The 21,703-nt window shown below is 38.7% G+C and overlaps 1 protein-coding gene across 9 annotated transcripts in view; it reads right to left on the bottom strand.

Moving 5' to 3' along the window:
* RANBP17 (RAN binding protein 17) overlaps positions 1-21,088 on the bottom strand; it is a 316,523-nt gene extending 295,435 nt beyond the window's left edge. For 7 of the 9 annotated variants that reach the window (XR_013827675.1, XM_079917450.1, XM_079917451.1 and 4 more), the window contains exons 1-3: positions 20,929-21,088; positions 10,889-11,035; positions 6,413-6,503 (exon numbers count right to left, since the gene is read on the bottom strand). Coding sequence is in view for 8 of the 9 variants with exons in the window: in XM_079917450.1 (XP_079773576.1) it covers positions 6,413-6,503; positions 10,889-11,035; positions 20,929-20,946 (256 nt within the window). In the remaining variant the exon portion in view is untranslated. Of the gene's footprint in view, positions 1-6,412; positions 6,504-10,888; positions 11,036-20,561; positions 20,905-20,928 lie in introns of those variants that run through there. The other 2 variants (XM_079917452.1, XM_079917453.1) reach the window with 2 other exon arrangements.
* Between the last annotated feature and the right edge of the window lie 615 nt (positions 21,089-21,703).

Here is a 21,703-nt window from a genome sequence, read left to right as displayed (position 1 = left end):
ATCTATATGTAGGTAGTGGTAACCACTGGGAGGGTAATCTCAAAAATAATAAAACAACAAAACAGGAGACAAACCAAGTTTCACATTTAAGCTAGGTACCTTAAGCACACCTTCCCAAACTCCCTGAGCAAAGATACTAGCTAATAAGTTTATTATCTAAGGCAAAAAAATTTAATAGACTGTATTTCTGTTACTTTAGTTGAATGTTTTACATAAAATATTCTCACGTTATGCTTATTACATGACCTATAATAGTGTTCCAGTTTAATAAGCAAGAGCCAATGATAACAATCAAGTAAAACAACAGCAGTCTAATCATCACCAGCCCAAGATAATAGGGAAAAGCCATAACAAGAAGAAAATGAAATGTTCAGAAAGACACATGGGAGAACGAAATAAACAGCTGGAAAAATTCCCCAACAAAAGTTAACAGAAACTTGGAAAGCCATGCACTAGAGGCTCTTTGAGTGTCAAATACCTATATGATAACAACAGTATTTAGCATTTATGAAACAAGTTAGAAATTACAAGTGCTTCCCAGAAAAAAAGCTTTATGTAGCTCTCACAGCAATGTGAAGATATTGCTTTTATATTACTATTACTATTATTCTGTTTCCTAGGCAAAAAAATATGAAGGTCAAAGAGGTGAAACAACTTGTCACAGTGGCCAAATTGGGACTCTGAGTCAGGTTGTTTTGGTTTGAGTTTGTTTCCTGCTTTCAAATACCGGTCAAACCATATATTTTAGTAATAATTAGTAATTCAAAAACTCTACTAAGTCCAAACTTGTAGATAGCCTTTTGGAGTTTACTGTCATTAGACTGAAACTTTAGGTATTACACATTATAGAAATTTAATATGAAATAGTTTTGACTGATTAATTGAAGTCAAGTAAAAAAATATGCCACAAAGTCTATCAGAAAACATACAAAAAGAATATAAAAGAAAGGGGAAAGACTCAATCTCTACTTTGGTCCCAAAGACTAGCATGTTATTCAGGAAAAAAATGAAAAGAAGGTAAATACCTCAACATTTAACTACAAATGCTTTGATGGAAACAATTCCAAATGCTGTGAACACAAAAATTTGAGCTATAATCTATGCCTTGAGAGCCTTATAAAATATTTGGAGAGACAGACAAAAAGAAACTACCACAAGAAGATCAATGTAAGACTTATGAGGTGAAGATGTGGAGAAACTGCAATGTTCACAGACTGCTGCTGAGAACGCAAAATGGTATAGGCACTTTGACACATAGTTGGACAGGTTTTTTTTAAAGTTAAGCATAAACTTACCTATGACCCAGCAATTTCACTCCTAGGTATCTACTCAAGAGAAATGAAAACGTATATCCACACAAAGACTTGTATATCAATGTTCATGGTAGCATTATTCACAGTGGCCAAAAAGCAAAAACAACCCATATGTTCATCAGGTGGTGAATAGATAACAAAATGTCACACATCTATACAAGGGAATATTATTCTATGATAAAAAAAATGAAATACTGACACATGCTACAACATGGATGAACCTCAAAACCATTTTTCGAAGTGAAAGAAGTTAGATGTAAAAAAACTACACATGATAAGATTTTACTTATATGAAAATATCCTCAGAAGGTCAATCTCTACAGGCAGAAAACATCTTAGAGGTTGGTGGTATGGGAACAGGACTAACTGTAAATGAGCATGGGGAGTTTGGAAGGGATGATGGAAATGTTCACACAACTCTGTAAGTTTACTAAAAATCAAAAATTGTACACTTAAAACAAGTTAACTTTATGGTATATAAATTATACCTCAATAAAGCTGTTTGAAGAGGGGAGTCAAAAAGGAAGGAAAGAGGGAGGGAGGGATGGAGTGAAGGACAGAGAAAGGGAAGGAGAATTGACTGATTTATATAGGCAATTAAACTTAAGCTACACTTTTATTTGAATAGAAGATTAAAAGGACAGCATTCCAGGCTAGAGAAACAACATAAGAAAAGGCACCAAGGCAGAAATAACATGGCATGAGGAAAATACCTTCTGGTACAAATAGGCTAGTACCAACGAGATATAAGGATACAAGGACGGGACGATCCATCAGTTACAAGCTCATGAAAGAACTTGAACACCAGGCTGAGGAAATGGTATTTAATTGATGAGCGATGGTAAGCCATCGTTAATTATACTAATATAGGTAGAAAACAGTGTGCTGGACACAGAGAACATGCAACAGAGTTAATGTTGAGAAATAATGAAATATGTAGTCTGGGACTGTATCATGAAAGAATGAGAATTTTAGAGTTGATGTAATAAAGGCAATGTGACTTTGAGGCAATCTTCACATTTTCCATTTTAACTGACATACCAATTATTCTATTGACACATGTCAGACATTTCACAACATTCTAATCTACTTGCAGAAGCAAGAGTAGTAACTCAAACCCAAGAAACTCATAAAGGAAACACATCATTTGTTGCTTGAAATTGTGCGGTAGGTTTCTACTTTTCTCTTTTTTCCGAATTTCCTTTAATGAGTGTACCTTTTTTTTTTTTTTTAAGTATCCATTTTAAAAAGATAAGTGCAAGAGACGATCTGAATAGGCCCATATCTATTAAATTAACTGAGTCAATAATTAATAACCTTCCAAAACAGCAAGCACCAGGCCCAGATGGGTTCACTGATGAATTCTACCACACATTTAAGAAAGAAATTCTACCAATTCTCTACAATCTCTTCCAGGAAAAAGAAGGAGAGGGAATTCCTCCTAACTCATTCTATGAGGTTGGCATTACCTTAACACCAAAACCAGACAAAAACATTACAAGAAAACTTGTAGTTGAGCCAATATCTCTCATCAATATAGAAACAAAAATCCTCAACAAATTATTAGCAAAGCAAATCCAACAATGTATAAAAAGAGTTATATACCACAACCAAGTGGCATTTATCCCAGGTATGCAAGCATTGTTCAACATTTTAAAACCAATTAATGCAGCCCATCACATCAATAGGCTAAAGAAGAAAAATCACATGATCAAAATAGATACAAAAAAAGGATTTCAAAAATTCCAACTGCCATTCATGATAAAAACTCTCAACAAACCAGGAACAGAGGGGAACTTCCTCAACTTCATAAAGAACATCTACAAAAAACCACAGCTGATGAATAAAATCAAAGAAATTAATAAATGGAGAGATATTCCATGTTCGTGGACAGGAAGACTCAATGTTGTCGAGATGTCAGTTCTTCCAGAACTGATCTATAGATTCAATGCAATCCCAATCAAAATCCCAGAAAGTTATTTTTTTTGGATATTGACAAATTGATTCTAAAGTTTATATAGAAAGGCAAAAGACCCAGAATAGCCTACACAATACTAAAGGAGAAGGACAAAGTTGGAGGTCTGACACTACCTAACTTTAATTTTTATAAAACTATAATAATCAAGACAGTGTGGTACTGGTGAAGGACAAATAGATCAATGGAACAGAATAGAGAACCCAGAAAGAGACTCCCATAAATACAGTCAACTGATCTTTGACAAAGGAGCAAAGCTAATAAAACGGGGTAAAGATAGTCTTTTCAACAAATGGTGGCAGAACTGGACCTCCACATGCAAAAAAATGAATCTAAACACAGAACTTACACACTTCACAAAAATTAATTCAAAATGATCACAGCTCTAAATGTAAAATGTGAAACTATAAAAACTCCTAAAAGATAACAGGAATAAAATCTAGATGACCTTGGGTTTGGTGATGATTTTTTACAAACAACAACAAAGGCACAATCCATGAAAGAAATACTTGATAAGGTGGACTTCATTACAATTAAAAGCTTCTGCCCAAGAGAATGAGAAGACAAGCCACAAACAGGGAGAAAATCTTTGCAAAAGACCTATCTGATAAAGGACCATTTACTAAAATATACAGAGAATAAGAAAACAACAACCTGATTTAAAAATAAGCAAAAGACCTAAACAGTCACCTCATTAAAGAAAATATACAGACAACAAATAAGCATATGAAAAGATGTTCAACATCATATGTCATTAGGAAACTGTAAATTAAAAACAGTAGGATTCTACTACACACCTATAAGAATGGTCAAAATCCAAAACACTGAAAACACCAAATATTAGCAAGGATGTGGAAGAACAGGAATTCTCATTCATTGCTGATGGGAATGCAAAACTGGTACAGCCCCTTTGGAAGGCAGGGTGATTTCTTACAAATCTAAACATACTCTTACCATACAATCCAGCAATCACTCTCCTTGGTATTTACCCAAATGAGGTGAAAACTTATGTCCACACAAAAAACCTGCTTTATAGCAGCTTTATTCGTAATTGCCAAAACTTGGAAGCAATGAAGGTGTACTTCAAAAGGTGAACAGATAAACTGTGGTACATCCAGACAATGGCACGTCAGTCAGCATTAAAAAGAAATGATCGGGCTTCCCTGGTGGCGCAGTGGTTAAGAATCTGCCTGCCAATGCAGGGGACACTGGTTCGAGCCCTAGCCCAGGAAGATCCCACATGCAGCGAACAACTAAGTCTGTGGGCCACAACTACTGAGCCTGTGCTCCGCAATAAGAGGAGCCACCACGATGAGAAGCCTGTGCTCTGCAGCAAAGAGTAGCCGCCGCTCACCGCAAAGTAGAGAAAAGCCCGGGTGCAGCAACAAAGACCCAGTGCAGCCAAAAATAAAATAAATAAAATAAATAAATTTTAAAAAAAAAAGAAAGAAAAGAAATGATCTACCAAGCCATGATAAAACATGGAGAACCTTAAATGCATATTACTAAGTAAAAGAAGCCAATCTGAAAAGGCGACACACTGTATAATTTCAACTACATGCATTCTGGAAAAGGCAAAACTATGGAAACAGTAAAAAAGATCAGTGGTCGCCAGGAGTTAGAGGGGAGGGAGGGATGCATAGTTGGAACACAGTGGCTTTTTAGGGCAGTGAAACTATTCTGTATAATACTATAACGGGGGATATGTGTCATTTATACATTTATCCAAACCCACGGAATGCACAACACCACGAGTGAACTCTAATATAGACTATGGGCTTTGGGTGATGATGATGTATCAATGTAGGTTAATCAACTGTTACAAATGTACCCACTCTGGTGCAGTATGCTAATACTGGGGAAGGCTATTCATGTGTGGGGCCAGGGGGTATATGGGAATTCTCTGTACTTTTTGCTCAATTTTGCTGTGAACCTAAAAGTGCTCTAAAAAAATAAAGTCTACCTAAAATATGTGTGTTTATGTGTATAAAAGTCAAACAAACAAACTCACAATGTTTTATGACAGGTTTTTAATGTCTGAACCCTTATTTTTTAAACTGTAAATTTCTCTTTTGCTTTCTTAAGCACACAAGTCCATGAGAACATGGATAAATTCTCCTCTAGGTTTTCTTCAGCCTGGTAGGTTTTTTTTTTTCGGTAGATGTTCTTTATCAAGTTGAAGGAGTTCCCCTCGGTTATTAGGTACTTAAGAGAAATATCAGTCAAACATATGAGGCAAATGACAAATCATTGTGGGATTTGACCATTCAAAAACTGAGCTTAAAGAACCATCATATATAATACTACACTTTAACTTTTCTGTTACACAAATATGAATCATGTAAACCTTGAGGCTGGAGAGCAGAAATGAGTCAACAGTCTATCATGAACAAAGATAACAAAAAAATTCCCATATCTCAACTATCAGAGTTTTGTCCATATGAAAAACAAACTCACACACTTAAAATATGAAAATACATTACTTCTGAAAGCATATTGGTACTTTATAGAATCAATTTTCCAACTACACTAAGTTTCAAGCACTGTTCCTCCATATACACATTATTTTCCTAATAAGTAGGAATCTGCTTCTGATTTTATATGCATCCCATATGATTTTGATATAGGATTCTGAGAAATGCTGGAGGGTACACTTCTTTCCCATCATTTAGTTGTATATGATGTTAAGATAATCGCTAAGAGCATGGACTCCACAAAAATTGTGTAAGTTTGAATCACAGCTCTACTTCTTGCTAGATGTGTGATGATCTTGGGCACATTATAGAGCCTATCAAATCTAATTTCCTCATTTATAAAATGAGGATAACAATAGTGCCCATCTCAGAAGTTTGGTAGATAAAATGAGATAGTGCAAATCTTAGTAAATACTATAGACAATAAAATGCTAGTTATTATTTATTATCAAACTAAACAAATGCTTTTCTGACAACACATTTTTGTATAACACATTGTTATTTATCACTACATGTGTAAAGGAGACTTGACTACTCATCTTTAAAAATGACAATAAAATAACTTGCAAGCCTGTTAACAGTTTAGCATATTTAAAAGCAAAAATTATTTTTAAAGTGCAATTTGATAAAAAGCATAATAAACCACTTACTGATATCTATTCTTTGTTCAATCGGCAAAGGACTGACTCGGTTAATAAGTTTTGAAAGACATGTTGCTGCAAGGAGTTGAGCATAGGATGTCTGTAAAGAAATATAAATTTTAATAGATTAATCAAAATACTATGATAAGGGAACTTCCCTGGTGGAAGAGTGGTTAAGAATCCGCCTGCTAATGCAGGGGACATGGGTTCGATCCCTGGTATGGGAAGATCCCACATGCCGCAGCGCAACTAAGTCCATGCGCCACAACTACTGAAGCCCGCGCACCTAGAGTCCAAGCTCCGCAACATGAGAAGCCACCCAGCTCGCTGCAACTAGAGAAAGCCCGCGCGCAACAACGAAGACCCAATGCAGCCAAAAAACAATACTATGATAGGAACTTTTGCTAAGCAATATTGGGAATTTTTCTGGTTTTCCAAACTGGCAGATTTACAAGGGATAAAATACACACACACACACACACACACATACACACACACACACACACACACACAATCCCTCATAAGGGTGGGGTAGTTGAGGAAGGTATAGGTAGTCTTTTCAAATGGCAAGCAGTTGTTGGGCTACTGAAGCCCGTGCACCTAGAGCCCATCCTCCGCAAGAGGAAAAAAATGATTATGAGCAAGTTCAAATAAAATACACTTACCATGTCTACAGAGTCCTACATGTTCTGCCCTCTGATTATCTCTTCAAATTCATCTGGTTCCACTCTTTGCTATCCTCTGACCAAAACAGCCCTCTTTCAGTTCCTTTCAATGCCTTTCCCACCCTGACCTCCCCCCTCCTTCAGATCCATGCTGGTTGTATTCACTCTGACCACCAACTGCCTTAACTTAATAGCATACTCAACCCTTCAAAATCTGATTCAGTTATTCACTCTACCCCTAGCAATCTCTTGTAAAGATAGCCCTATTTTTTTTCTCTAGACCAGAGGTCAGCAAACTAAGGCCTGTGGACCAAATCCCGCCTGTTTTTGCAAGGCCCATGAGCTATGTATGGATTTTACTATTTTAAACAGTTGGGAAAAAAATAAAAACAATAATATTTTGTGACATGTGAAAAGTACATGAAATCCAAATTTCAGTGTCCATAAATAAAGTTTATTAGAACACAGCCACACGCATATAGTTTGCTTTCAGACTATGACAGCAGAGTCAAATACTTAAAACAGTATATGGCACTCACTGCCTCCTCCCCACTGCTGCTCAGTGCACTATAAACCGCAATGATGTACTTATTAACTTCACAGCACAGAGTGCCATGAGTATCACCATGACATGACACGCACCTTTTATTATTACCAGTGCATATCTGTTATGTCAAAACAAGAAAAGATAGAAAAGCACTTCAAATGTCTAACTTTTAAGGCACAGTGGAATGTGGATCATTTTGTTATTGAATCAGATAGCAAAGCAATGTGCTTTTTATGCAATTGTACTATAGCTGTCCTAAAAGAATACAACATATGTTGACCATATCATACCAAGCACTCATGTCAGTATTCCTAACTCACAGGTAATCAATAGTCAGAAAAAAGGAGAAAATTTAAGACAGAATATCTATAACAGTGAAATTTCTCCACAAAAAAATAAAGTGAGGCTGCAACCAAAGTTAGGTTATGAAATGGCTCATTTGTCAGCCAAGTAAGGAAAGCCACTTACCAAAAGAGTTAATTAAATCACCATTATTTTATTGCAGTAGCCAAAGTTACACATGCAGAGAACATAAACTTCAGACTACTAGACTTTCAGTGAGAAGAAGGCCCAGATAGTTGAAGATATTATTAGAGCAACATCAAAATTCAATTTCAAACCAGGCGAATGATTTGGAGGTTCTCCCTAGTTCTTGATGAGTTACCGATGTTACCAACATGCACTGCTCATACTGTTACCGACATTATCTGTTTATTCCAGAAGTCAATGCTAAGTTTGAAGTGACTAAAGAATTAATCGCTATGAAGAGTCTGCATGCAATTATTGGTCAGAATATCTTGAAAAAAGCTGAGAAAATGCTAATTCTGTACAACCTGAAGTAGTTGCTAAAATGTGCCAACAAGGGTGGTAAAAAGAAAAGACTTAAGTGGACAAATTTACAAAGCTTGTAAAAATGTAAGAGACTAAAGCCTGTGGTATTCATTTTATTATTCATCAGTAGGTACTTTGTTGTCAATATTTGAATCTATCATGTGTTAATGAATCAGTAGTGTTAACAGTGGACTTCAGGGACTTCCCTGGCAGTCCAGTACTTAAGACTTCGCCTTCCAGGGACTTCCCTGGTGGTGCAGTGGTTATGAATCCACCTGCCAATGCAGGGGACAGGGTTCAAGCCCTGGTCCGGGAAGATCCCACATGCCACGGAGCAACTAAGCCCGTGCACCACAACTATTGAACCTGTGCTCTAGAGCCCGCAATCCACAACTACCGAGCCCACGTGCCACAACTACTGAAGCCCGCGCACCTAGAGCCCATGCTCTGCAAGAAGAAGCCACCGCAATGAGAAGTCCACACACTGCAATGAAGAATAGCCCCCACTCGCCACAACTAGAGAAAGCCTCTGCGCAGCAACGAAGACCCAATGCAGCCAAAACTAAATTAATTAATTAATTAATTTAAAAAAAAAAAGACTTTGCCTTCCAATGCAGGGGGTGCGGGTTTGATCCCTGGTGGGGGAGCTAAGATCCCACATGCCTTGCGGCCAAAAAACCAGAACATAAAACAGAAACAATATTGTAACAAATTCAATAAAGACTTTAAAAATGGTCCACATCAAAAAAAAAAATCTAAAAACAAAACGAAACAAAAAAACAGTGGACTTTAGTTCATTTTCATGAATTCATCTTCAGTTCTGGAAATTTCTATCAGAAATAGAAGCTGAAAATTCTGATTTGCCCTACTGCACAGTAGTTCTATAGCTTGGCAGTGGTAAAGTTTTACTGCAATCTTTTCTTGCTCAGGACTGAGACTGAAATTTTTCTGAATGAGAAGAACCAATTTTATCCACTATTGTTGAACATTAAATAGCTTTTGAAGTTAGTTTTTGCTTCAAACTTGATAATGTCTCTTAATAAATTCAACCTAAAGTTACAAAATTGTCTAAAAGGCAAACAGTGCTTAGTACTAATGTGAAACTTATAATGCAATAAAGTTACTCTCATCACAACTAACATTGATTGAATCACAAGTAATATCAAGCTGCTTTATATACTTTCCACACATCAAATATTAAAACAAGTAGCAAGATCTCTATTGCTGAGTATATTTTCTGAGCTCAAACTATGTTCCAGCAGCACTTTTTTTCAGACCTTGTTGCAAATGCAACGGAAATTTCCATATTTCAAAATCCATTTAACTGAGCAATTGAGGAGCCTCCACCTAACCTTCAATTGGAAGTGATTAATCTAGAATGTAATGACATCCTAGAAGACAAATATCAAGAGAAGTTTTAATAAAACACTATACATGCCTTCTAAGTGATGAATATGCTTAATTAAAATCATATGCTTATCAGCTGATATCAATATTTGGTAGTACCTATCTGTGTGAAGAGACATTTCCAAAGATGAAATTTGTAAAATCTCATTACAGGTCAGTATTAACATATGAACATTTGTAATCAATGCTAATGATAGGAAATACTAACTCTGAACCCCAGTTAAGCAAAATGTCATCCCCAAAAGAATAATTCCATTCTTTTCATCAGTAGACTCATACTACAAAAAAACTGTACTCAATTATTGTATTTCAAAATTCATAAACAAAACTTTGTGGAAATTTGTTTTCTCTCTTCTAATAGGCATATTTATAAAACATCCTTGATTTTGCCTCTTGGCCCACAAAGTCTAAAATATTTACACTCTGGCCCTTTACAGAAAAAGTTTGCTAACCTCTGCTCTATAGATCCTACAGTCTCCTACTATAGTGCTTACCATATCATTCCACAGCTCTTTATTTATAGTGATACATCTATGCCTTCCCAACTAAATTATGAGTTACTTTAATGCTTGTAAATAAAGCAGGTAGGTAGTACAGTGCCTGGTTTTACATTTAAATACTTGCTAAATGATGTTGAATGAATGGCTATGAATCTCTAGGAGAGAGGCAGGCAAGAAGTAATCAGCATTCCTCTGAATCATTCCTTCACATTTCAAAGTTAATTACAATCTGCCTCTCCCACCTAGATTTTTAATTCCAACTTTCTAAAAATGTAACTTTTGCCACTGGTAGAAGACATAAAAAGGGGCCAAGAGGAATCAAGAATGTATTTTGATTCATGCCTATTTCCACCTCCTGGGCTCTTCCCTAAGTTTTCTTTCCAGGCTTTCCAATTCTTCAACAGTGAAATAAACTACAGTAAAAAGACATGGTAATACCTATCAGTTAACCTACATTGCTAACCTACATGCATTCATCAACAGTGACATATACCTACCGATCTTTCATTGTTAATTGCTGTTATCAAATACTTACTGTTCCTTGTTCTAATAAAAGTTGACACTTGCTGAGACATTCTGGGCTGTCAATAAGTTCCAGGAGTGCTTTCTCAGCCTCTATTCTTTGTGTAAGATCAGTCCCTATGTAGAGATGAGTACATAATACTTCCAATTCAGCCAAACTCTTAAGAAGAAGAAAAAAAAAAATTTAACATTTTACTTGAGTGAAAAAAAATAAGGTAAATATATTAATCATAGGAAACAAGGAATGCAAATACCATGTGTGTATCTGTCAAATCAATAAATGCTTATTGAGCTACAACTACTTACTAGGGGTCACAGTGGTGAACAAAAAAAAGGCAAACCTCCTACCTCTAAATTATTTAAATTGATAGTTCTGTGATGGAAAAGTAAGAGTACAGAAAGAGGAGGACTTGTCTAATCCAAGGGGTTTAAAAAGGCTGGCCTAAAGTATATAGTAACATTTATGCTGACCTGAAAGGGTAAGCCATATGAAAAAGACTAGACAGCAGTTCAGGCAAAGACACAGCATTTACCAGAGATCAGAATAGAGCTTAATCGTTTCAAGGCATTAAAAGGTCAGTATGACTGGTAGACAGACAGCCAGGAGGAGTTGCCAAAAGAAGCTAAAGAGATGGGTAAGGGGAATTATCATGTGCAAGTTGCAGACATTATGCCAATTTACATTCTTTTTCAGATTATAAGAACTTCAATGGTTCCATCTATATAAAAGAAAAGATATAAATATACGCTGATGTGGGTCTTCAGAACTAATGGCTCATAGTGCTGCAGGTAAACTACGGCATGATTCTCAGGAACTATGACTTGACCCCATGTTACTTATAGCAGTGTAATAACTAGCTATCATCTTGTAGGCTCCTATTTTACAGACATAAAGAATAATTCATTCTGGCTATCATCAGAAAGAACACAAATAACAAATGTTGGCAAGGATGTGGAGAAAAGGGAACTCTCATACACTGTTGGTGGGAATGTAAAGTGGTGCAGCCACTGTGGAAAACAGTATGGAGGTTCCTCAAAAAACTAAAAGAACTACCATATGACCCAGCAATTCCACTCCTGGGTATATATCAAAAAAAAAAAACAACAACACACCAAAAACACTAATTCAAAAAGATACATGTGCCCCAATGTTCACAGCAGCATTATTTACAATTGCCAAGATATGGAAGAAACCTAAGTGTCCATCAACAGATGAATGGATCAAGAAGATGTGGTATATATATATACAATGGAACATCCCTCAACCATAAAAAAGAATGAAATTTTGCCACTTGCAGTAATATGGATGGACTTGGAGGGCATTATGCTAAGTGAAATAAGTCATACAGAGAAAGACAAATACTGTATGATATCACTTATATGTGGAATCTAAAAATTACAACATACTAGTGAATATAACAAAAAAGAAACAGACTCACAGAAACAGAGAACAAACCAGTGGTTACCTGTGAGAGGTAATACAGGGGTGGGGGAGTGGGAGGTACAAATTACTGGGTGTAAGATAGGCTGCAATGATATGTTGTACAACACAGGGAATATAGTCAATATTTTATAGTAACTGTAAGTGAAGGGTAATCTTTAAAAATTGTATTAAAAATATATAAGGAGGACAAACAAGCCAATTTAAAAAATAAAAATAAAAAAGAATAATTCATTCTGTTTATAAATATAATCTAATCTGAAGATATATGACATGTGGATAAAATCTGAAAGAAAAAATTCTAAATGAGTTCAGTATTCCTCTCAGCTTTAGAGAATTTTTGTTAAAGGTGTCTTACTAAAACTACTTCAGTTTGAACTTAGAGAATTATTCTTTGGAGGACAAAAAAAAACTGGCACAGATTTCAACGTCAGGTGGGCATATGAAGGTAATGGGATATTCATAAAGAAATACTATTTTTTATCCTTTCTGACCTGAATTTTTATGTGGCAGCCTTACAGCTACACTAATCTAAACATTCCGTCAAATGCATGTACCTTTGTCTAACAGGAATACGTAAGAAACACTGAAATGAAACCTCCTCTAGCTCCCATTATTCTTTTTACTTGTCTCTCCTTAGTTTCTTTATGGTATTTTCCACTTCTCTATCCAGCTCAGAGCCCAACATCTCAGACTAGGGAATTTTTTGCTAGAGTGAAAATAAAAGTACAAAAGAAAGGTTTCAAAAGGATAAATTAGGATAAAGGACGGCAAAAATGAACCACATTTTAAACATTTCCTCTACCTAGATTGGCCCAAGAAGCCCTCGGAGTGCTACTACATACTGTTCATCATACTAAAATGCATAGAAAATTTATGGTTCATGAATACATATGAATTCCCATATTTCCTCCAAGGGTAAGAAACACAAAAATGAAAAGAGCTACTTTTTCCCTCTCATGACTCACGATCAACCTCAGAAACCTTTTCCTTCATCTAATAAATTTGAAGGGCTAAATTTTAGAGCTGATAATACCCAGAGTAATTTAAAGATAAACTGATCCTGCTGTCACGCATTCATCTAGGTCTACGAGTCTCTGAAGAAGTAGACTTTTTGAGTATAAAAAAGAACGAAGCCAGAAATACTGAGAAAACCTAACTGATGAAAAACAAAAGGTCGGCTGGGAGGATTAAATGAGTTAGGGCCACATAACTTCTGGCACACATTACACACTACAAACGTTAGCTGTGTATTATTAGTATCACCTAATAAGAATATTGTAATAGGTGGAATTGTATCCTCCTAAAAGATATATCCAAGTCCTAACCACCAGTCCCTTCGAATTATTTTGAAACAGGGTCTTTGCAAATCCTGATCTAGGGATGAGATCATCCTGGATTTAGGGCAGGCCCTAAATCCAATGATTCACAAGTGAGAGGGACATTTGAGATGCAGAAACAAGAGAAAAAGTCATAAAAAGGAGGCAAAGATTGGGGTGATGCATCTACAAGCCAATGGACCATGGGCTGCAAGCAGCTATCAGAAACTAGGGACAAAGCACAGAACAGTTTCTCCCTCAAGCCCTCTAAGAAGAGACCAACCCTGTCAGCACATTAATTTCAGACTCTGGCCTCTGTAAGTATAAAAGAATAAATTTTCTGGGACCTCCCTGGTGGTCCAGTAGTAAAGAATCCGCCTTCCAATGGAGGGGACGTGGGTTTGATCCCTGGTCGGGGAAGTAAGATCCCACAGGCTATGGGTCAACTAAGCCCAAGAACCACAACTACAGAGCCCACGCACCCTGGAGCCTGCAAACCACAACTAGAGAGAGAAAACCTGCACGCCACAACTAGAAAGAAGCCTGCACGCTGCAATGAGATCCCACATGCTGCAACTAAGGCCCGACGCAGCCCCAAAAAATAAAGAAAATAAATAATAAATAAAATAAAAATATAAAGCTAAAATAGCTTCTAAAAAAAAAGAATAAATTTTCGTTGTTTTAACCCACCCAGTTTGTGGTAATTTGTCACAACAGCCCCAAGAAACTAACACAAACATTAATATTAATCAATTCAGGGGCACCTGAGTAAATCTATTTGGAAATATTCTGAAAAAGTTCTGGAATTTTGTCTTTTTTGCTATACTGATTTAGTGAACTCCAACAGAGAACAAGTCTGAAGTGTATTTAAAAAGTATTTGTTTACAACTATGTCCCAAATGCCTTTCAAATTATTAACCACCGAAAGGCAGTGAAAGATAAAAAGGTAAAGGTTTGAACTTTCTCTTAAGAAAGACGGAAACAAAGTGGAAAAAATTAAGTTATTCTTTCACTGTAATGATAACAATTAAATAAATGCCTGGCATACTATTGATAAATCTTTTTAGAGAAAAGGATACATACACAAAGATCCTTACCCTGTGGAAAAGCATTATCTAAACATTTCAAGTAGTTAAACTTGTGATGACTGCTGAGTGACCAAGCAATCTTCTGATTAGCATTTGATTTTCCAGAAAATCTGTCTATAAAGAGAGACTATTTTTCATAGTGAACTGATAAACTGCATCTTAGTTTTATAAACTGATGTCTGAGAATATGGTTAACATAAGAATGCCTCAGGGAAATGGATCCCTTCTCAACTTGTTGACAAACCGGGTTTGAGTTATTAAAGCTTCTACATGGCTTCATATCACCATAAGAAGCCCATATAAATAAATAACAGGTAACACAAGTAGAATTGGATATCACCTAACTCCCATCGATAAACTATCAAACATGAACAGACAGCACCCAACTTCCATAGCCTAGGAGACAATGACATAATCCTGCCTACAGTCTAAATATCTTCCAAGTTATTCTGGACTCATTTCTGCACTTTGCACTTGACATACAATTAACCAGTAAATGATGTGACTTCTTTCTATACAGTAATTCCCATCATGTATCCATCGACAGGTAAATGCCTAGTAAAAGAAGCAAGACAAAAAGAGTATATATTGTATGGTTCTATAGTGAAAGAAAGCAGATCAGCGGTTTCAGGCTGGGGAGGGAGGAGAGAGTGGGAGAACAGAATAGGGAAGCAGCAAGGGGGGATTACAAAGGAGCATAAGGAAACTTTGGGGGGGGTGATAGAGATGGTCATTATCTTGATTTCCGAGATGGTTTCACAGTTAATATACTTACGTCAAAATTCATCCAAAAGGACATTTTAAGTATGTGCAGTTTATTATTTGTCAATTATACCTCAAGAAAGCTGGAAAAAAATGAAGGTTTTTTGTCCTAGGGAAAAATGTCCCCTAATAATAAAACAATAAATCGATGAACCACAAAAAAATCCCTGCTCAATTAAATTTAAACTCCTTTCAATTACTCTTCCCTGTATCTTTCCTGCCTTCTGGAATTAAGCTTCTTGACCACCATTAATACAAAGTGCCTTTATCTTAAAGCTGCTCATTTCCCATAAACTCTTTGTTTTTTCCTCCCTTTACTACCTTTTCCCGAGCATACCTGGGGACTTATTTTTGGGCCTCTTAGAACTCCTTCTTCTACAATGAATTGGATCATATTTGTTTTAGTGCTTTAAACGTTTACAAAAGTATTTCCATCTTCTATTTTTTAAACCAATTCTAAAAAGTAGACTCCTGTAAAGTACATATTTTTAGCACACCCATTTTACAGACAGAAAAAAGAACTGAGGCTGAGAGATCAAATACATACATATACACACATATATATATCTACACACACACACACACACACACACACACGTTGCTCAAGATAAGAGTAAATGGTCAATTCTGAGCCACATACAAATCTGTGGGCCCCAAGCACATGTTGTCTCCTCAGCACCTTGCCATCTTACCACCCTTGACTTTAGTCATCATGTACCTGCAGGTGATGTCCTAGTCCACACTTTCAACTGTCTATTCACCACCTTTATATTTATCTACAAACTTCTTCTTGGAAATCAAGAAAGATGTTGAAAACAGCCCCAAAATGTCAGGAACTGAATTGAACATATTTCCCACAGATTTTCACATCAACTGTCCCTTTGTTTTCAGTGGTTTTGGAGGTGTAGACCAGAATCTAGACTTACAATCTTGATGTTATCTTTTACTTTTCCTTCTCCCTAGTCCCTCCTATATAGTTAAGAGTTTGGCCTTGCGGTCTTTGCCCTCAGATTCTGGGAGGTAATCTACGTCTAAGATAGGAATGTTTTTGTTCAGGGCGGGGGCAGGGTGTGTGTGTGTGTGTGTGTGTGTGTGTGTGTGTGTGTGTGTGTGTGTGTGTGTGTGGGCGGGCAGGGTGTGTGTGTGTGGGGGGGCAGGGTGTGTGTGTGGGGGGGGCAGGGTGTGTGTGTGTGTGTGTGTGTAGATTGGTGGCTGGCCATCCCAAAGACCAACCCTGTGTTTTAGGGTGGGGACTTTAGATTGCTCAGTATCATCTGACCTAAACACTGAGCTCAATCATGTGGCAACCAACCAGTCAATCAATGACTACATAAAGAAGCTCCAATAAAAACTCCAGATTTCAAAGCTCAGGTGCACTTCCCTGGTTTGCAATACTTGGTGCTTACTGCCACACATATATGGTGGGAGAGTAACATGTCCTGAGGACAACAAAAGCTTTGTTTGAGAACCTTCCCAGATTCTGCCTTATGTATCTCTTCTTTAATCAATTTTAATCTGCATACTTTCCTGATAATAAACTGAGTATGATAGCTTTCAGTGAATTCTGTGAGTTCTTCTGTTAAACTATCAAACCTGAGAGTGGTACTGGGAAACCCCCAAATATGCAGGTGGTGTCAGAAGTGAGAACAGTCTTGCAAACTGTGCCCTCAAACCTCGCAGTTTGGCTAATTCCAGGTACCTACCTAATTTATCACAAAATCCTACCAATTCTTTTAAAATAAAGACTCAGACTCAACACCTCTACATGATATTCATAGACAGTAGATCAATAGAAGAGTATTTTCCAACTGTGGCCTACAGTGCCTAGGATTTCTTTAGGGGCTTCTTTGGGAATCAGAGTGGAAGCTTTGGAATCTGTCCAATTACTTATTAAGTGACCTCAAGCAAATTATTTAAATTTTCTAAACCTCACTTTTGAAACTGCAGGTAGTAATATCCACCATCTAAAATAATTGTGAAGATTCCATCTAAAGTAATTGTGAAGATTAAGACAGAAAAGATGAGAGAAAGCTTAATCCGCCTCCTGGCACACAGCAGATCTACACAAATTGTAAATAATCTCTTCAGTTAATTATAAAACACCACATTGGTCTTTTGTCTATAGTTTCTCCCATTCAACTCCATACAGGATGATCTTTTCCAAACCCCTTTCTCATCATGTTACCATAATATTCAACTATAATAGTTCACAATCACATCTAGATCATATCAGGTATGCCTGATCATATCAGAATGCCTGGCTGGCTATTAAGCATGACTATAGTCCCAGGTTCTGGAATAATCCTGAAAGCTAAAAAGATCGACCAACTGCATCTCCTAAATTTTTCCTAATGTTATCCCTTGATTCTCATCAAGGTCCTTCTGTTAAATCTTAAGTGCCTACCTCCTACTTGGTCCCAGAAATATCTTGCCTCACTCTGTCCCCTACCCTCTAATCTGGACTGTCTCCTCTCAGATAATCCACATCCATTTCTTCCTTTGGGACAGAGTACCCTAACCCACAGCTTCCTAACCAGAATGCATGTGCCTTGAATGGTTATAGTATGTCAGGGACATTGATCCCCTTGTCCTCCAGTCAGGCTTTTGGTTATGAGCAGTTTATGTCAATGAACCACACAATTACCATTTTTTATGTATGCTATGATGTGAAAAAGACTGTGAAGCAGTGACCTAACTTCCCCTTACATAAATTCACTTATTTACTTATCAAAATGGCATAATTTTTCACTAACTTCCCTGCTGGGTAGATGACAGTAAGATATTTGTAGGAAAGAATGTGGAAACATGAGTTATTAAGACTACTCTAATTCTGTAGCCTTGGGCAAGTCACAATTGTTCTAAGACTCAGTGTCTTCAGGGATAAAATGTATATATGCACATAAGTAGGGGGATTGGCTCCAGGACACCCTGCAGATACCAAAACCCAAAGATGTTCATGTACCTTATATAAAATGGCATAGTATTTGCCTATAACCTCTATACATCTTCTCAAATACTTTAAATCACCTCTAGATTACTTATAATACCTAATACAATGTAAATGCTATGTAAATAATTGTAAATTCAATGCAAATGCTATGCAAATAGTTGTCACGTGTGCAGCAAATGGAAGTTTTTTGGAGCTTTCTGGAATTTTGAGAGTATTTTCAATCTACAGTTGGTTGAACCCACAGATGCAAAACTCAGGGATACAGCAAGCCGACTGTATATGCACACCTCTCAAGCTAGTTGTGAGGCTGAACATCTACAACAAGCATGTGAAAATTCAAAATGCTAGGTACCAGTTATCATTAGTAATAAAGGCTCCTTGAGTTAACTGGGTAACAGTATGATCCATATGCTGAAAACAATTCAAACTGAGAAGGTTCAGAGCTTAATTCTGGCCCCCCAAATCATCAGGTCTTTTATTTGTTCAACTCCACTTTTAAGCTTCCCAGAACTGCTGTGAAATACATTCCTAGGAAACCAATTTGGGTAATTTTGGCATTAGCAGCTAATTTTTCCACCACTACCTAAGTATGAAGAAATCTTCCAGACTGGGTAATTTACTATTATGCTTCATCTTTCCAAGTCTGAAACTGTTCCAAACTTCCACCATAGTTTTTTTTTTTTTGGCTGCGCTGGGTCTTTGATGCGGTGCGTGGGCTTAGTTGCATGTGGGATCTTCGTTCCCTAACCAGGGATCAAACCCATATCCCCTACATTGGTAGGCAGATTCTTAACCACTGAACCGCCAGGGAAGTCCCCAAAACTTCCATCACAGTTTTTAACTGCCCTCAAGATTTACACCTGAATTATGAACATCTGTTTACCTATTTACAATCCCAAAGTCCTCCCTGTGAAATTCCTCCTGTGAAGATTTCCAAAGGGCATATTTACTAAAGTGGTAATAAATAACATTATTTTGACCTGGAGACGCTTAGAAATGGCAAGGAGTCAAAAGGTAATGTGTCAGGCTTACTACCTCCTGAGCTGTCAATTACCTGATAGGAGAGTGGCTGATTGAAAAGAAAAGACCCTTTGGAAGAATCAATAATTAAGTAATGAGGCACTGTAGTCACAGGGGATCCAAAGAAATCTACAAAGGGTTGGGACACTTAGATATACTGTCAGCATATTATGAGACTGCCTACCTCTCCAAGGTCATCTCCTGCCTCCACAGGCTTCCCTGCTCCCTTCCCTTTTATATGAACCTTAAGCTCCAGCCAAACCGAACTTCCTGCAGTGTGCCATGTTCTTCCACAATTCTTTGACTTGGCTCACACTATCCTTTTGCCTCTATACCCTTTGCTTCCTCTTCGTCTGGCCAACTCCTACAATTCTTTCAGTATCCACTAGACTGCAAGTTTCCTGAGTGTACAAATCATAAAGTTTTGCTAGAGCTATATCTTAAGGGCCTAGCAAAGTAGGAACTACAATACATTAGTAGATGAACAGAAGCTCAAAAAAGCTTGCCTGAGAAGCACAGCAGCTCTGCCTCACCCCTTCCCAACACACACACACACACACACACACACACACACACACACACACACACACGGTTGACTGCCCCTTTTCAATGTCCCATGATATCCCGTGATTAATTCTATCATACCATTTTTCACATGTACTATATAATTATCCGTGAATTCCATAAGGGCAAGTATGGTAAGATGATGTAATCCTTTATCCCAGAACTTTGCACCGTGCTTGAGACACGTGGGGGGCGGGGGAAGGCTCTATAAATGTTTGTTGTATGAATAACTGCATGCATATGCTAGAGTGCCCGAGAATACGTGAGCCTTCCTCCAGCCCGCGTCCCATCCAGACCATCTCTGCGCTCCTAGCGCGCGTCCTGCCCCCGTTTCCTCCTCCAATGAAGCTGCTGCAGAGCCCTCCTTCGCAACTCCCCATATACACAGCCCCTGCCCGCTCTGGCCAATTAAAGTCCAACTGCTGCGCCCTCCATCGGCGGACCCAGGCCCCCTTCTCGAGCTCCGTACGAACTGTGTGGAGGCAGACGATGGAACCGCGGCCCACGACGCGGCGGGAAGGCTGGTCCGGCCGGGCTCCCACCTGCTAGGGCGCCGCCGAAGCCTCCGTGCGCGCCGTGCGGCAGCACCGGGGAGAGCGGGCTCCCACGCGGCCGGTCCTCAGCATCCGTACCTCCCCCGAGGTGCGAGCTCCAGGCTGGCCCCTGCCCCTCCACCGTCAACCCCAAGCTCTGGCAGCCCCTTCTTCGGGCCCGGGCCCGGGGTGTGCAGCCCAAGCCAGTGCGTGGGTCCCTGGCCGGGGACGGGGGCTGGGGCTCCGAGGCACCGGCCCGCGACCCCGCGGCCTCCGCCACTGGCCTCGGCCCTCAGTCTCCAGACCCCAGCGTCCCGCCGGGTTCCCGGGGCGGCTGACCGGCGGAGCGAGAACCCGCGGCGCAAAGCGCACTGACCTGAAAGTGCAGCGCCATCTTCCCGGGGGGCGGCGCCAGTCGGCGCCCCGAGCGCCCGAGGGGAGGGAGCGTAGGCGGGCGCCGCAGAAGCCCCAGCAGCCCGCTGGGTCCCTGCGCCACTCGCTACCTCGCTTGTCGCCTCGGCCGAGCTGCCTTCGCGTTCGAAGCTCCGGACTGGGCGGGGCTAACGGGGAAGGACGGGGTGACGGAGGCGGCGCGCTCGGGGCCAGCCGAGAGGGGCGGGGCCGGGGGCCAGGAATCTCAACCGCCACCACCCCCATCACCCCTCCCCGTTCTCATGCTTCAACTTCCTCAGGTGAGTCGTGACTTGAGACCTCCGGCCCTTGAGGCAACCACCACCACCCAACTGTCAGCCATGACCCCTGACCTTACATCTCCCACAGACTCTCTTGACCTCTAACCCCTAGAGCATAGTTATTGCCCACGCCTTATAACTCCCCCATCTCCACATCTTTTCTTGTCCCCTAACACCCACTTGCCAATGACAGATCAGCCATAACCTTTGACTCCTACATGCCAGCTGCTCTCCTTGATCCCTGACTCCCAGAACCCAGCTTTCATTTTTTTAAAAAACTTTATTTTGGTTAAAATTAAACTGACAGTATCTTCTACATATTGCTAAGTTATAAAATTCTAGTTCACTTCTTGTCTAGATCTCATTTAACATGAACTTATATTTTACACTGAATGATTCCATTGGAATGAGAATTTATTTGAGGAGAAGTAGGCCAAAGTCACTCCTTTCTGAAAGGAG

The sequence above is a fragment of the Stenella coeruleoalba genome (genome assembly GCF_951394435.1).
Source record: "Stenella coeruleoalba genome assembly, chromosome: 3".
NCBI classification, from domain to species: Eukaryota; Metazoa; Chordata; class Mammalia; order Artiodactyla; family Delphinidae; genus Stenella; species Stenella coeruleoalba.
Note: the sequence above shows the minus strand (reverse complement) of the source record. Positions and strands in the feature narration are given on the sequence as shown.